The 15851-nt window shown below is 36.1% G+C and overlaps 2 protein-coding genes across 2 annotated transcripts; both read right to left on the bottom strand.

Moving 5' to 3' along the window:
• Positions 1 to 8125: 8125 nt before the first annotated feature.
• LOC136230025 (mitogen-activated protein kinase kinase kinase 18) lies at positions 8126 to 9089 on the bottom strand. Its single transcript, XM_066018950.1, is given in 4 exon segments — positions 8126 to 8373; positions 8375 to 8623; positions 8625 to 9041; positions 9043 to 9089. Coding segments are annotated over 4 exon segments (858 nt in total). The 5' UTR covers positions 9075 to 9089; the 3' UTR covers positions 8126 to 8213.
• A 3882-nt stretch (positions 9090 to 12971) lies between these two features.
• On the bottom strand, positions 12972 to 15212 carry LOC136231099 (probable WRKY transcription factor 31). Its single transcript, XM_066020364.1, has 5 exons — positions 14719 to 15212; positions 14539 to 14637; positions 13962 to 14468; positions 13778 to 13891; positions 12972 to 13702 (listed from the first exon to the last, which is right to left on the bottom strand). The coding sequence occupies exons 1-5, from the start codon at positions 15088 to 15090 to the stop codon at positions 13100 to 13102; spliced, it is 1695 nt and encodes a 564-aa protein (XP_065876436.1). The 5' UTR covers positions 15091 to 15212; the 3' UTR covers positions 12972 to 13099.
• Positions 15213 to 15851: the final 639 nt, after the last annotated feature.

Raw genomic sequence — 15851 nt, 5'->3', positions numbered from 1 at the left:
TTATTTAATATATTATAAATATAAATTTGTTATTTTTAATTAATTAAATATTTATTTTTAATTAATTAAATATTTTTAATCTGATTTTTTACTACATTGACAACTCATCAAAAAGACCTCTAAAACACTTCTTCTCATTTCTATCTGCTTCCGTAATTATATATAGTATAGATATATATAACCTTTTCTGATATATATCAATAATTAATCGATTCTAACCATTTCACTTAAATCGTTAACAAAATCAAATTTTTCAAAGATTAATCCAATTAACTCTTTTAACAATTCAAACGGTTAAACCCTTAATCCACAAAACACATATATCTCATATATAACCATCATTTTAATCAACTGTTTAATTCTACAAACCCTTTGTTAATTAATCGAATCATAAAACATATTAATCTCATCTTAACCGTTTAAATATTTTCAATCAAATTAAAAACTCCATTTATCTTTAGATTAATTAGCTAACTCAAATTTATTAATTAACCTAACAATAAATCTACAATCTGATTGAAAAACCATTTTGTTTACATATATGAAATAACAGATTAACATAGGCTCTGATACCAATGAAGAAAAATAGACAAGTCTAGGCGCAGCGGAATAATAAAATTTTATCTATTTTATCTATTTCCCTTTTCCAAGATCTGTTAATTGTTATTTCATATAAAGAGGGATATAAAGTAATACCTTCGGTGAAGAACTATCTACGGTTGCAAACGAAGTGCCCACAACTCTTAATCCGTGTATCACGAACAACAAAAGAAACAACACAGAAAAAGATAACTAATCAGTAATCAACCTTAATAATAGCAATCGCAATGATTGCCTCTAACAGAAATCGATAAGAGATCAAAGAGAGAGTAAGAAAGATTGTAATTAGCCGAGACGGTTGCGGAACGATTCCTCTAGCCCTTCTATTTAGTGTTAGTCGAATTATGGGGTTAGAGAGTCTATTTATAGACTTCTCAAAACCCTAATCCCAGTTGTGTTAGGTAATTAAATAATTGGAATCTTATTTGGAATAGGAATCCTAATTAGATAATTAAATAAACACTTTACTATTATCTAAATAATAACTAATTATATCTAGATAATTATTATTAATCAAATTAATAATTAATTAATGTTAGGGATAATTAATTAGAATTTCAATCACATAAAAACTTCTAATTAATATTATCAGATAATCCTTTAATTTAATTCATAACCATAATCAAATTATAATTATTAATCAAATTAATTTATCCCTAATTAATCTACAAATTTCGGCCCATATATATAGTGTCTCACTAATTACATTTTCGTCCTCTGATTCCAAGTCCTATATGCGACCCATTAGGTTCTTTATTGCCACTAGTCGTATATATCCTTTGAAATTATTCATCACGATTAATTCCAACATATATATAACGGAATACCGTCACGAGCTGTTATAAGCAGAACCTATGATATTCCCCCAGAGCAATTAAGAAGTCAGGTTGATAACTAACGTTAACCTTTCTGTATTAGGTACAATATAATGCGATCCTTCATCAACTATATCCTGTCGGTCAATTCCTTATAACCATGGAACGTGTCAAGGTTACATATAACGAAGAGTCCGGTTTTACTTGTACAGATTGAATTCACTCTGAAAGATAAGTTAAGTGAAATGTTCATTTCTACTTTTAACTCTATCACCTTGCAAGGATTTCAGTCAATTCACCACAAGCGGCCATTTGGATATATCTCCCACTTATCGGGAGTGACGAATGCTCAATCTGACATTAACTATTCTACAATTACTTTGTGTGATACCCAACCCTGCTCTCACACACCCCAGGCTCTCACCTGTTGGATCGTGCTCGCACAGAATCAAAGTATCAAACTCCATAATCCAGAATCATTAATTAATGAATGTTTGAGTCTGAGGATTAGTTATACCTACTAATACCAATGAGATGAACAGTTGACACTTTTAGATAAATTAATCCATGCTGTTATCTCAAGTAGGGTCCCAATCCTAATGAACTCCTTCACCGGATCCATGTAACTGTCTAGATATCTAAATATCTAAAGCTTGTGAGATCAGCTTTCTGTCTCGACAGAAAACACTGTTACATGCAAGTCTCAACAGTAATATGCCAACCCCTATAACATATTACTTGACTTGGGTTGATTTTAAGTCTATTGGTCTATTATAAAGTATAGTCTCACTTATGCTTGTATGAACACTTTATAACTACTTAAATAAACTTAGGGTTACTTTCTTTATGAAAGATTTGTGCCTTTATATATAGTTACATTTTAATACTATATATCTGATTAAACAAATGACTAAATAAACAATTTATTCATTAATATTTATATCCTAAAACAATTGTCTTTAGGACACTAAACTCCAACATACAATAGCCCATCTTCCTCTTGTTCATAATTCGGAACTAGTATTTATTGTATATAAATACTTGACGGTTGAATAAATGGGGAAACCATTTCAGTGTTTTACTCTTCGATTCATAATTTGTAGATTGATAAACGATGATATGCTTTCGTCAGAAAATAATATAATCCAATAAAATCGTAAAGTAGTGAATGAAATAAAAAGTAGAACACATCAAAAAATACTATAGCAGATGTTTGCTAACTCAATAGCACCAGCTTCAGAGGACGATGACTCGTCACTGTCATTCCAGGTAGCCACCATTGCCTTCCTGCCATTCTTTTTATCTTTCTTGAGAGTAGGGCAGTTTGATATGGCCAGGTTGATGACATTCAAAGCAAGTGATCGGCTTTGAGCTCTCCTTTTTGACTTTGTTGTCGTTGTACTCAGCTTTGTACTTGTCATACTTCTGGTATGGCTTCTTTCCATATTTATCATTCTTCCGGAACAACCTTTTTATTTTCCTGGTGAACATGGCCATTTCCTCATCATCTGACGAGCTGTTGTCAGTGGAGTCTGCCTTCATGATAAGAGACTTTTGCTTTTTGTCTTCTTATTTTTCCTTGACCTTAAAGTTCTTCATTGAGATCTCGTGAGTCAGTAGAGATCCAATAAGCTCATCATACTTATAGGTGGTCAGATCTTGAGCTTCTTCAACAACAGTCTTCTTGGCTTGCCAGCTCTTCGGTAGGCTCCTCAGTATCTTCTTGACTTACTTCTCTTCAGAGAAATTCTTTCCAAGTCTCTTGAGCTCGTTTATAATGTTGGTGAATCTTGAGTTCATCTCAGAGATGCTTTCACCGTCATTCATCTCGAACAGCTCATACAACCTTATATGTTGGTTCACCTTTAATTCTTTGACCTTGCTGGTTCCTTCGTATGTGACCTCGAGCTTCTTCCAGATTTCTTGTGCTGACTCAGAACCTGAAATCTTATTATACTCTGCAGCACCTAGCCCACAGTGAAGCATGTTTATAGCCGAGGCTTGGTTTTGCAGTTTCTTAAGGTCAACCTCAGTCCACTTTGCCTATCCTTGACAACTCTTACGTTGTCAACAGTTTCATAGGGAACAAACGGGCCTTGAACTATTGCTATGCACTCATGTTTGTTGCCTGAATGAAATTTTTCATCCTGTTCTTCCAAAAGGTATAGTTTGACCCGAAGAACAGTGGAGGTCTAGTGATAGATAAACCCTCAGGTAGTATCTGAGTTGTTTCATTTCCAGGATGAAAACGAGTGTTGTTTGCAGCCATAACAGGGATCAGCTCAAGATAGTTTTATCTTGTGCGTTGAGCTACTAGCTCTGATACCACTTGTTGGTCTTGTGTAATGTGAGAATTAGTTCCAGGGGGTTAAGGAACTATTTAAAAAATTTCTCCTTTAAGGCTGACTTTCTTTTTATACTTAAGATTTTTCACTTAGTTGTTTAGCACAATGATGCTGAGTAAGGTCAGAGGCAGCTTTAGTTTGCTTCTAACATTGAGTTAGGAAATAACGCTAGAGTCTATTCCTGAACTCAGTACTCAAAAACACACAACTCAATGTATATTAGTTTTAGCGTTTTACTAGGCACGGTACAAAGCAAGCATATAAGGAGTTAAGAGTTACAAAATGTTACTCAGTAGATTTATCCTAGTTCGGCCTCCTGCCTATGTCCAGTCCCCGGAATCCTTCTGAGCTTTAATCCACTACTGAGCTCTTTCAGCTAGAGCACAAACCTCTTACAATAGTCAGCGAGTATATAGAGTACCTTCCTTTATATCCTATACTCAATACTATTCTACCATTGAGTGCTATAACCGAGCAACTAAGTATCTCCTTACAATCTTTAGAATTGATAAAGATGTTGTTCTAAATACACAAAAAACTTTAGATGATTTACAATCTAGTCTTTTACACAAAATAAGAGTGAATGTAAGATTTCTTTGCTTTGCTTTGGCGCAGAACTTCAGATAGCAATTTGGTCAGCGTTTCAACTTGATGAAGATCTGCATTGAGTGAAGCAAATGAGAGGCCTATTTATAGTGACATTTGAACCTCATTTAATTTCGAATTTCGAAATAACCGTTGGAGGGAAACAGCTTCACTGTCGCTTTCGCTCCTCAGTGCTCAGTGTCTTCGGCCAATAAGAACGTCGCATTTTCTGTGTTGATCAGATGTTTTTGGTCAGTAAGCGTCAGATTGTCTCTCCATTTATGGTAAAGTCTTCTCGACAGCTTTCTAGGGCGTCTGACCTTTTCCCAAAATGGATTGGCTTTGTCTCTAAGTTGTTGAGGTCAACTTCTGCCTTGTTTTCTATCCGTTCGACTCAGCAGCTTCATCGTGAAACAATTAGCAAGGCTTCTGGATCCTTCTTCTTGCTGAGCTGAGTTGATCCATAAGCTTGGATCTGTTGACTTGGGCTTTGACACTTTCTCATGGGCTTTGGGCCTTGGTCTGAATGTCTCTTAATACTTGTGAATTAAATACTCAACATTTGAATAAACACATTAGTAACAAATAAATCAAAGCATTTAAATTTAATGTGTTGGAATATTATGTCATGGATATTTAATTCTAATTTGAATAATTTTGTCAAATCAAAATCATTGTGGAAATGTGTTTCAATAGATATGTCCTTCGGGTTATAAGTTTTGGTACTCAGGAAAGGATAAGGGTAGAAATGGGGTAGGTATTCTTATTGATCGGAAGTATATTGATGATGTAGTAGCGGTATCTAGAAAGAGCGATAGAATTATGAGTGTTAAGCTCGTGATAAGGGATGAGGTTATGAATGTCATAAGTGCATATGCGCCACAAATAGGATTAGATGTCTCTATAAGATAAGATTTTTGGGAGGACTTGGAGGAAGTGGTGCAACAGGTTCCTATGGATGAAAAGATGGTATTGGGTGGTGATCTCAATGGACATGTGGGTTCTAGGCGAGAGGGGTTTGAGAGTGTTCATGGAGGGTATGATTTTGGAGATAAAAATAAAGCAGGAAATGATATTTTGGAATTCGTATCAGCCTATGACTTGAGTATCATGAACACATGGTTTATGAAAAGAACATCCCACTTAGTGACTTATCGGAGTGGCGGTAATGCGAGCCAAATTGACTTCTTCCTAGTAAGGAGTGCTTGGAGAAAGAGTTATATTTATTGTAAGGTGATCCCTGGTGAGAGTACGACAACCCAACATAGAGTAGTGGTGCTTGATTTTCGAAGTAGGAGATGTATAAGAAAATGAACACCACAAGTGGAGACTAAGATTAAGTGGTGGAAACTGCAAGGGAAGAATCAACAAAAATTTGTGGATGAGATGGACAAAAAAGATATTTGGACTTATAATATGGATCTAGATATAGATTCGATATGGACTAAGATGGAGCATAGTATAAGGGAAGTAGCGAAGGAAGTTCTAGGGGAATCTAAAGGTAGCATGCCACTGGATAAGGACAGATCTTGGTGGACAGAAGAAGTATGACAAGCAGTAAAGAGTAAGCAAGAATCCTATAAAATATTGGGGAAATGCAGGAGTGATGCGAACTACGAAAAGTACAAAGAGGCTAAAAGGGAAGTAAAGAAGACCATACGAGAGGCTAGAGCAAAGGTGAATCGAGATCTATATACAAGGTTGGATACGAAGGAAGGGGAAAAAGACATATATAAAATTGCTCGCATGAGAGATAGGAAGACACGAGATCTCGGAAAAGTTAAATGTGTGAAGGATGTGGACCAAAAAGTCCTAGTTGGAGATAAGAATGTCAAGGAACGATGGAGGTCCTATTTTGATGACTTATTTAATGGAGATCGCGGAGAAGATGTTGGAGATATAAGTATCCCTCACGATATGATAAATCGTGACTGCATGCGGAGAATTCAAAAGTGTGAAATCAAAATGGCATTAAATAAGATGAGATTGAAGAAAGCAGTAGGACCTGATGACATCCCTATTGAGATTTGGAGATGTTTGGGATAGAGAGGAATCGAATGGTTGATGACGTTCTTCAACAAAATTTGGAGAAACAAAAAGATGCCATCAGAATGGAGGAAAAGTATCCTAATCCATTTGTATAAGAACAAAGACGATGTCCAAGATTGTGCCAACTATCGAGGAATCAAATTAATGAGTCACACTATGAAACTTTGGGAGCGAGTGATCAAACAAAGGCTAAGGAGGACGGTGAAGATCTCGGAAAACCAGTTTGGCTTTATGCCGGGAAGATCAACTATGGAAGCCATCCACCTAATGAGACAATTAATGGAGCACTATCGAAATAAGAAGAAAGATTTGCATACGGTTTTCATTGACTTGGAGAAGGCATATGATAAGGTACCAGGGGAAGTACTTTGGTGGGCCTTAATAAGGAAAGACATTTCGCGAAAATATATTGACATCATAAAAGACATGTATGAGGGAGCATGCACGAGTGTACATACCAGTTTTGGAAAGACTGAAGAGTTCCCTATTACGATTGAAGTGCACAAGGCTCCGCACTAAGCCCATTTCTTTTTGTCATCGTTATAGATGAACTAACGAGTTCACTTCAAGATGGTATGCAATGGTGCATGTTGTTTGCAGATGATATTGTGTTGGTTGATGAGACGAAAGAAGGTGTGGAGAGGAAGTTGGAACTATGAAGACAAAATTTAGAATCTAGAGGCTTTAAGTTGAGCCGAAGTAAGACAGAATATTTGGAGTGCAAGTTTAGCGACGATAGGAGCAGGAAGGCAGGGACAATCACCCTAGATGGGAGAGTTGTTTAGGCCTCGGATTGCTTCCGGTATTTAGGATCTATTATCCAAAACGAATAGAGAAGTAGATGGAGATGTTGCTCATAGGATTAAATCTGGTTGGGCGAAGTGGAAGAGTGATACGGGTTTCTTTTGTGACCCTGACATGCCTAATAGATTGAAGGGAAAAATTTACCGCACGACAATCAGACCAGCATTGTTATATGATACAGAGTGTTGGGCAGTGAAACACGGTCACATTCATAAGATGTCGGTGGCGGAGATGCGTATATTGAGATGGATGTGTGGTCATACGGGAAAGGATCGAGTGACTAATGAAATAATTAGGACAAAAGTATGAGTTACATCTATTGAGAATAAAATGAGGGAAACCGACTAAGGTGGTTTGGCCATCTAAGACGAAGAGCGCTTGATGCGCCGGTTAGGAGGACTGAAAAGTGGCAAAAGGATGTAGTGCTGAGTGGTTGAGGAAGACCTAAGCAAACTTGGAGGAGAGTGATCAAGAGTGATATGCGTTTATTAGGGATTGAGGAGAATATGGTAGTGGATATGACAGAGTGGAGGGAGAGAATTTATGTCACTGACACGACTTGATTGCACGGTTTTATAGTATGGTTCATGTTAGCCGATCCCGAATTATTTCGGGATTAAAGTTTTGTTATTGTTGTTGTTGTTTGTTGTAGATGGGTTGGGATTGGCTGATCCGTACTATTTCTAATAATCCAAAATTCAACCAAAAAATAAATGAGTTTTAACGGACCTAAACCGTATTGGACCTAAACATCAAATTTTATTGTCCAATTTTAATCCAATGGACACGAACTTGGACAGATGAGGGGGCTACCTGGACAGATCTAGAAGTGGGCAATAGTGTCGGGATTCTGTTGTTCCACTATAGTTAAGCAACTTGCCAAATAGAAAGGATTTATGAAAAAAAAATACGGATAAGGGTTTAGAAGTAATTTTGTGAAAGTGAAAAGAAAAAAAGAGTTTAGGAGTAAAAAGGAAATCCAATTAACAAGTAATCTTTAAGTAGAAAAGTATATTTACAAGTGCTGACACCTAAGTGTAATCCAGTTCTCATCCAAATCCCAACTGGGCCCACATGAATTTAAGCACAAGCCTCTTATTCTCTCACTTCCTGATGATGAAATTGAATTCATCAAATTATCATCCACAGAATTCCAAAAGCCTTGTTGGAGAATACGAATTTCCCAAAAAGGAGTGATTGAGAAGTTGTTTAGCTGTCCATCTTTCTCTTGGATTCCTCCTTAAACACTTGTCCAAAAAATCCTTGGCTTCCTCTCATAGAAATTTTGGGAAATCATCCGAGAATCCAATTCTGTAAAAAAGACTACTCGACCAAGGTGCACAACCACTAGCCATTTCCACAATTGTGCAACCCAAAGCCCATATATCACTACTACACCCCTGTTCTTCCCCACGCGCCACCTCCAATTGCCGTTTCCTCAATTCTCTTCGCACACCCGAAATCGGCAATTTTGGCGCCACTTTCTCCCACTAAGATATTCCTACCTTTGATGTCGCAATGAACCAGTCCATTAGAATGCAGGTAATCAAGAGCTTCAACAATTTGACAAGTGTAGAATCCGATGACCGATTCATGAAGCCGCCCGCCGTGAGACAGAATCAAATCACTAAGTGTTCCGCCGGAGATGTACTCCAAGAAAAGATTGTAGATGAGCTTGTTGTTCTCCTTAGTAATTTCAAATCCTCTGTAGCCAAGTATATGAGGAGAGGATATAGAAGAAATAATTATCTCTTCTCTTTGCAAGAAATGGGATTGGTCAAGCTGGGCCGACTTCACAGCGAAAAGATCGCCGGAGGTGAGAGATGCGGCAAGAGAGACGGTGGCCTAAAGTGCGGCCTCTGGTCCAACTGTTCATATATATTATATTGGTGAAGTAAAAGAGAGAAAATATTTGGTTTATGTTACTACTAAAGTTTATATATAAGGTGGGATTCTAGTTGAGTATTTGTCAAAAAATGAGAATTCCTTTAACGGAAGAAGTAGAGAGAGAAGAGAACGTGTTAAATTTCTGGTGGGAGTTGACAGCTTTTGGGTTGGATGAGGTGGCCAAATGAAAATTAGACACGTAGAGGTAGAGTTTAAGTGAAATTGAGTTGGTGTGGTGTGGGATTTTGTTCAAAATTAAAGTTGGTTAGGGGTCCATGTGTCCTTCAATTACTTGTTCCTATGAACATTCAGATTTTGGCATTTCAATTCAATAGTCAACCATAAATTGCTTTTATATTTGTTATTGTTGCTTGCCTTATTTTGATGTCATACCAATCTAGATGGATTATGTCAATTCCTCTTCTTTTACAAAGGTTCATGATTCTACTCTCATTTCTTCCCCATGTTCACTTTTTCTTTTTCTTTAAAATCTTACTATAATTTGCTTTTTCCTATGCACCAACCTGTATTTGTATAACAAGAGCATACAATCTCAAAATTCTAACATTTATAATCTACTATCTGTATTTACAAAATTGTAATCTACATATGAACATAAACCAGTATATACCAAAAATCTGTAACATTTATAGTCTACAAAACTAACTACAAATAGGTAACTTGTATAAAAATATATATATAACATCTTGAGTCCCCTAATTAGAATTCAACTAAACATCTTTTTCCAACAAACGTAGTCCAAGACAGCATTTCATATACCTACGGAAAAAAACAATCATGATTTAAGGAAGAAAATCTAATGTCCCTGCTTATATGTCTCATTCCATGTCTCTCATTAATTTCTTGAAGCTTAGATGAACTCTGGCCAATAAAAAGAGAAATGAAGAGTTATAATTATTGCATAAGTTTGGATCGAAGGCAATCGTTCGACCATCTTCATGTTGCCGAAGGCAACTTCTTAAAAGGTATCTTGGAAGACACGTGGACCAATCAAAGCGCTGGATTCCAAATACACTCTCCTCATTCTCATAAACATAATGACATGCAAAGATAGGGTCCACCGGCCTATCATAAGCTGCCACGTGTCCGAGATATCACTTTAGTTATCTATAAATAGTAGAGGTGCTCCCAGAATCAAGGTAACTCATTTCTAATCATTGAAATATATTCTCATTAGTCTTTGATATTCCCTAGTTTATCAATTGACTTTATCATCAGAGAGGGTTCGCCGGTCTCCGACCCCTTTTCTGACTGTTGTGTTTTCAGGTGATCGACGCTTTGATAAAGAAGTCAAAATATAGAAGTACGATCACATTTTGGTGTGGTGATCGTGGATCTTATTACATAAAAAATGGTTTATGTTCAGTCATCTGTGGTTCATCCCACATTAGAGCCTCTTTTCAGCAAGTTACTCCACCAATTGTTCAACTAATTGTCCATTCTCCAAATCCACCCAATCAAAGAATGAAAGACATTTCCAGCTCTTCAACTACAGCAACTCGTGGCTTACTGGACTCTCGTAATCAACCTATTCCCCTTCTCTTTGTCACGCAAGGTCTCGATCAGCAAATTGAGGCTTCTCTAGGCTCATTAGAGCATAAACAACGTTGCTTCATGGATTATTTGACAAAACAATTAATATACGACATGAGTTATGTTCAAGAATCTATGAATATTTTAAGGGCTGAGCACGCCTCTCAAATGGAGGTGGTGCGTTTGGAATTATTGGAAGGAAGAAGGGGAGGTAGGAATGAGGAAGGAGGAAGTTCTGGCGTGTGTCCTACATGACATGACACTATACAGACGTGTCCTAGGAAGAAGGATCGTTCGGTAGAGTCTCAGCCAGAGAGGAGAAGGGGAAGGTCGAGGGAAAGGTCTTATAACCCTCAATATAAGAGATATTCACCTTCTCCAGTTAGGCCTCGACCTTCGGTTAGGGGAAGAAACCCAAAATCCCCGAAGAGAAGAAGATATGATCGTTATGATTCTCCTAGGGAATTTAAATCTCATGAACCTCGTAATTTTGAGCCTACAAAGCAAAATCCGAAGGATCTTTCTTTGAAAGAGGAAATGCTGAATCTCATTAAGGGTGAGCTTCAACAAGCTATGAAAGAGGAAGGTGTCCAGGTTAAGGGCACAGCGACAATTGAGACTGAAACTTCATTAAGTGCAGAGTATAGGCGACTTGTTGGTCGTCTGATTTACTTGAGCATTACGCATCCTGAATTGTGTTATGCAGTTCATATCAGTTTATAGGTGATCCATGTGTTGAACATTGGGATGAAACTTTCAGAGTTTTGCGGTACCTAAATGGCTGTCATGGTCAAAGGATTTTGTCGTGCAGGAAGAATAATTTTCAACTATACGATTTTTGTGATAACAATTGGAAAAGTTGTCCTTGAACTCGTAAATTGTTGAAATGTTATTTGTTTCCTTAGGCTCATCTCATGTGTCTTTATTGACCTATTTTGGGATCAAGCATGTGTATCCCCTGTAGTTATTTTGTGATAGTCAGACTGCTCTTCATATAGCGGCGAATCTAGTGTTTCATGAACGAATGAATCACATCGAAATGGACTGCCACTTTGTTCGTGATGCTTTACAAGATGGCACCATTACGATATCTCATATTCAGACTAATGTTCAGCTTGCAGGTATTTTGACCAAAGAACTTGACAAATCTCAATTTGTTTTCTCCTATCGCAAGTCGGGCATTCAGAATCTTCATGCTCCGGATTTAAGCTAAATCTAATTGATTGACTTTCCTTCTTTAGGCTAAATCTAATTGATTAACTTTCCTTCTTTTGGCTAATTATTTTGCTTTCCTTCTTTACTTAGTTTTCTTCCTTATTTATGTTTCTTCCTTTTTGTAAAGTTATTGTTGTATAAGGAAGAGTTAATTGTATTCTGTTTATATATTATAGGTTACGCCCATTGTTTGGAGAATCAGTAAGAAAATAAGTTCCACAAAACTTTACACGAGCCTAACCGAACTTAGTATATAAATACATTGTGTAGGTCCTGTCAGAGATTAATATAAGATATATGATTGAGCCTTAACTACGAGCTTGTAGTTAAGGCCCAACCATATATCTTATATTAATCTCTGAGAGAGAGAGAGTAATTGTGGTTGAATGATTTCCCTTAATTAGGGTTTCCTTGATAAATCGTATATATATTACAGGAGTTATATTCCTAATATACTTCTGTTGATAGTAAGTATAATCCTATCACACTACTAGAATATTAATACAGGAATAATTCTATGAGTGTAAAGATAATTATCCTAAAGATAATACAAAATATTATCTCTAACAGGTCCAACCCATCCGGCATTAATTGTTACATCGGGCTCAAGTCGGAACGAGGCTGACTAACGAGTATTTTTTATACATAAAGTCTCCGAACAAGTACACATGATACTTGAAGATGAGACATTTTGTAAGGGCAATAAGTTCCTTACTACTCATGGGAAGATATCCATTTTGTGTTTGTTTTTCTATATCTATGAGATAATCCTGGTCGGGATTTAATCACAATCCCTTTGTAGGATGTGTTTTGTGTATTAGATCTCCTGCTCTTTTTAGTTTCCTCCACCACGGACCATTAGAATTGCAGGTTGCATGGAAAGAAAGAGTTGTAGGGACGTAATTTGTCTAAGGCAACTCTATCTACCTTATTACCACCAAGACCAACTGGGGTTTTAATACCAAAAGTCTTTGCGTGTCAAACCAATTCAACACTTGTATTATTTATTTTAAGACGGTTTTCTTGACTTGTTTCTTAGTGCCATATAATACACGTAACTCCAACGATTTTTGTTTCAATCTTTCATTTTTATTGACAAATGAGGCAGGCATAAAAATTCAAAACAATCGGGACCATGATTCTTGAGCTTTTTCTTTCTTTTCTTTCTTTGACATATAGATTTATTCCAAAATAACAAACAAAATGAATATGAATATGAACATGTATGTATATATTTTGAAAAAATTAATTTGATTGAAAAGTAGAGTTGGTGGCATTGGGTGGTTGAGTACCAGCACCAATTATTGAAGTAATTGCAGCTGCCAAAGCAGCAGTGAAGTTAGGATCAGCTGCTATGGCTGCAGTTGCTGCAGTAACAGTGTCAGCCAATGAATTCTGCTGTCCTAATTTATCATCTTGAGACATTTGCAGACCTGAAAACTTGGATTGGTTATAAAGTGCTTGTCCAAATATCTGAGGAAGCAATGATGCAGCAGCAGCAGCTTGTGGATTATTATTTTGAGGAATTAATGGAAGTTGAAACTGAGTTGGCTGTCTCTGGAGTTGTTGTTGTAATGGGTTTGGATTTTGTGTTAAGTCCAATGTAACAGTAGGAAATGGTGCTGATGCTGAAATTGTTGCCATGCTAGATGAACATGGTAATAGAGTTCTTGTCAAGAAATTTGGATTCATTATTCCATCAGCACTTGACATTGATCCTGACAGTAACATTCTTGCCGCCGATGATGTTGTTGAAGCCATTGCCATGGCTGCCGGCGGCAATGGGTGGTTGTGATTACCCTCATATGTTGTTATCAGGATTGTTCTATCTTCTGCACATCTTTGTACCTAATGTAATGTTCAACATTCTCACAATCAAATTAATTAAAATTGCACCATGTTTTTTTGATAACAACATGTTACCTGTTTTCTAACTGGGCAACCAGCAGCCATGGTGCACCTATAATAAGCTCGAGGACACGGATTTCCTTTTGCCATCTTCTGTCCATACTTCCGCCATTGACATCCATCGGTAATCTAACAAACAAGATCTTAATTAATCATGACAGAAAATGATTAAATTACGTACTCAAAAACTAGTACATACCATGGGAGCTTCTGATCTAGCTCTGACAGAGACACGAGCCTTTCTAATGGTAGCCTCAGTCTGATCAACATTAGTTTTAGAAGAAGAAGAAGAAGAAGAAGAATTGAATCTAGCAATCTTATTAGTACCCCAACCTTGTGATTCTTGATCTGGACTCTCCTCTCTTTCTATTCCTTTACTTCCTTTCTTATTATTTTCTTCTTCTTCATTAATAATAATATTCACCGGTGCTTCCGATGAAGAGGGAGAAAGCTCACCAGTATCACCAGCTAGACCAAGATCCATGAACTGTCTAGGAACCATATCATTTTGTAATTTCTTTTTATTATCTAATTCTTCAAGTTTATTATTATTATCCTCTCCTCCTTGACTCTTTTGCTGATCCTGCGCAACTGCCATTAAGTGCATCTGTAATGCGTGATAATTGCTTGTAACCTCACTTAAAAGGTCTCTTAATTTCAGATTCTCCATTTTCGTTCGCTCTAGATCAGCTTGCAAAACCCCCAGCTAAATTCAATAATATTAATTAATACACCACAAATCAAATCAAATCAAATCTAAATAAATATAAATATACCTCCGATTTAGCTCGTTTATCTTCCATATTTGAAGAAATTCCATCATCCACCATGGATTGATCACTACTGGTGTTTGTAGTAAGAAGATTCAAACCAGTCTGTCCCAAGAAAATGATGCAATTAAATAATAATAATAATAATTAAAAAATAAAAGAGTAGTAAAAGAAAAGGTGACATACGTTAACGTCAAAATCCAAAAGAGGAGATTTAATGAGTTTAGAATCAAAAGAGGAATTGAGAGGCTTAAGATCTTGATCAATGTTTCGGGGGAAAAAATCCATCTCGGTGCGTTGAGAAGAAGAATCGTGATGAAGAGAGGTGAAATTGAGAGGGAAAGGAAGAGAGGAAGAGGTGGAAGTAGAATTATTAGTAGGAGTAGGAGTGGAAGCACAAGTAGGGGAAGTTGTAGAATCCATTGGATCAGGATCGGGATCAGGTTCAGGTTCAGGAAAAGAATTGAGAACAGTAGGTGGTTTAATCATATAGAAATTATGACAAGCAGTGGAAATGAGATCTGAATCAATGGAGATTCTACTTCTTCCTTTGGCCATAAATCGAAGAATTTATGAGAGAGAAAGAGAATTTGTTTCAATCTTCTTTAAACGGTGCAGTGGACTCGGCAATAAAAAAGGGAGCTTTGAGACTGACTAGTTTAGGAAGATGACCAACACACTAGTTTTTTTTACTTCTTAAATTATGTTTTAGATTACGTTTCAGATTTACTCATTTTCCTCCATTAGATCATTATCTACTTTCACTTCACACTTTACTAATACACTTTCCAAATACCATTCACTATTTTTGGTTTTCTTTTATACAAACAAAAGAACAAGTCAATTTTATCTTTATATATATATATATATTTTGAGGTCTCTAATTATTTCCATTTTCATAGTTTCAGTGTCTCATTTTTTATTTCAACCCTATTATTTATTTTATTATCATATAAATTTTTTTATTAGCTATAAATTCAGCTAAAATTATAAAGCGTTACTCCTTTTATTTATGTCTAAAATTATATAATAAGAAATAAACTTTTTACAAATTTTGTATAGCCACATCATTGATGGTTATCCCTTTCCCTGATCTTCGTAGACATTATCATTGGGAACTATCAGTAAAGAACCACTCCCATTAGACAAAAGTCGTTACTCATTTTTAATTATCTGTATTATTGAACTTAATGTATAGTTTAATTAAATTTTATTATATGGATAGACTAGTTAAATAATATAAGTCCATTAATAATTATTTAATTAAATTAAGTTTTGTATTATTAATTGAGTGGTTTTTAATTTGGTGACCTTCTAGT

This window comes from Euphorbia lathyris, chromosome 5 (assembly GCF_963576675.1).
Source record: "Euphorbia lathyris chromosome 5, ddEupLath1.1, whole genome shotgun sequence".
Taxonomy (NCBI): domain Eukaryota; kingdom Viridiplantae; phylum Streptophyta; class Magnoliopsida; order Malpighiales; family Euphorbiaceae; genus Euphorbia; species Euphorbia lathyris.
Note: the sequence above shows the minus strand (reverse complement) of the source record. Positions and strands in the feature narration are given on the sequence as shown.

Bases quoted from the DNA above. Each gene is read 5' to 3' on its own strand.
- LOC136231099 (XM_066020364.1), bottom strand. From the start codon at position 15,090: ATGGCCAAAGGAAGAAGTAGAATCTCCATTGATTCAGATCTCATTTCC. The intron at 14,638-14,718 runs GTATGTCACCTT...TTCTTGGGACAG, and splicing joins TTTTGGATTTTGACGTTAAC to ACTGGTTTGAATCTTCTTAC. The intron at 14,469-14,538 runs GTATATTTATAT...TATTGAATTTAG, and splicing joins ATAAACGAGCTAAATCGGAG to CTGGGGGTTTTGCAAGCTGA.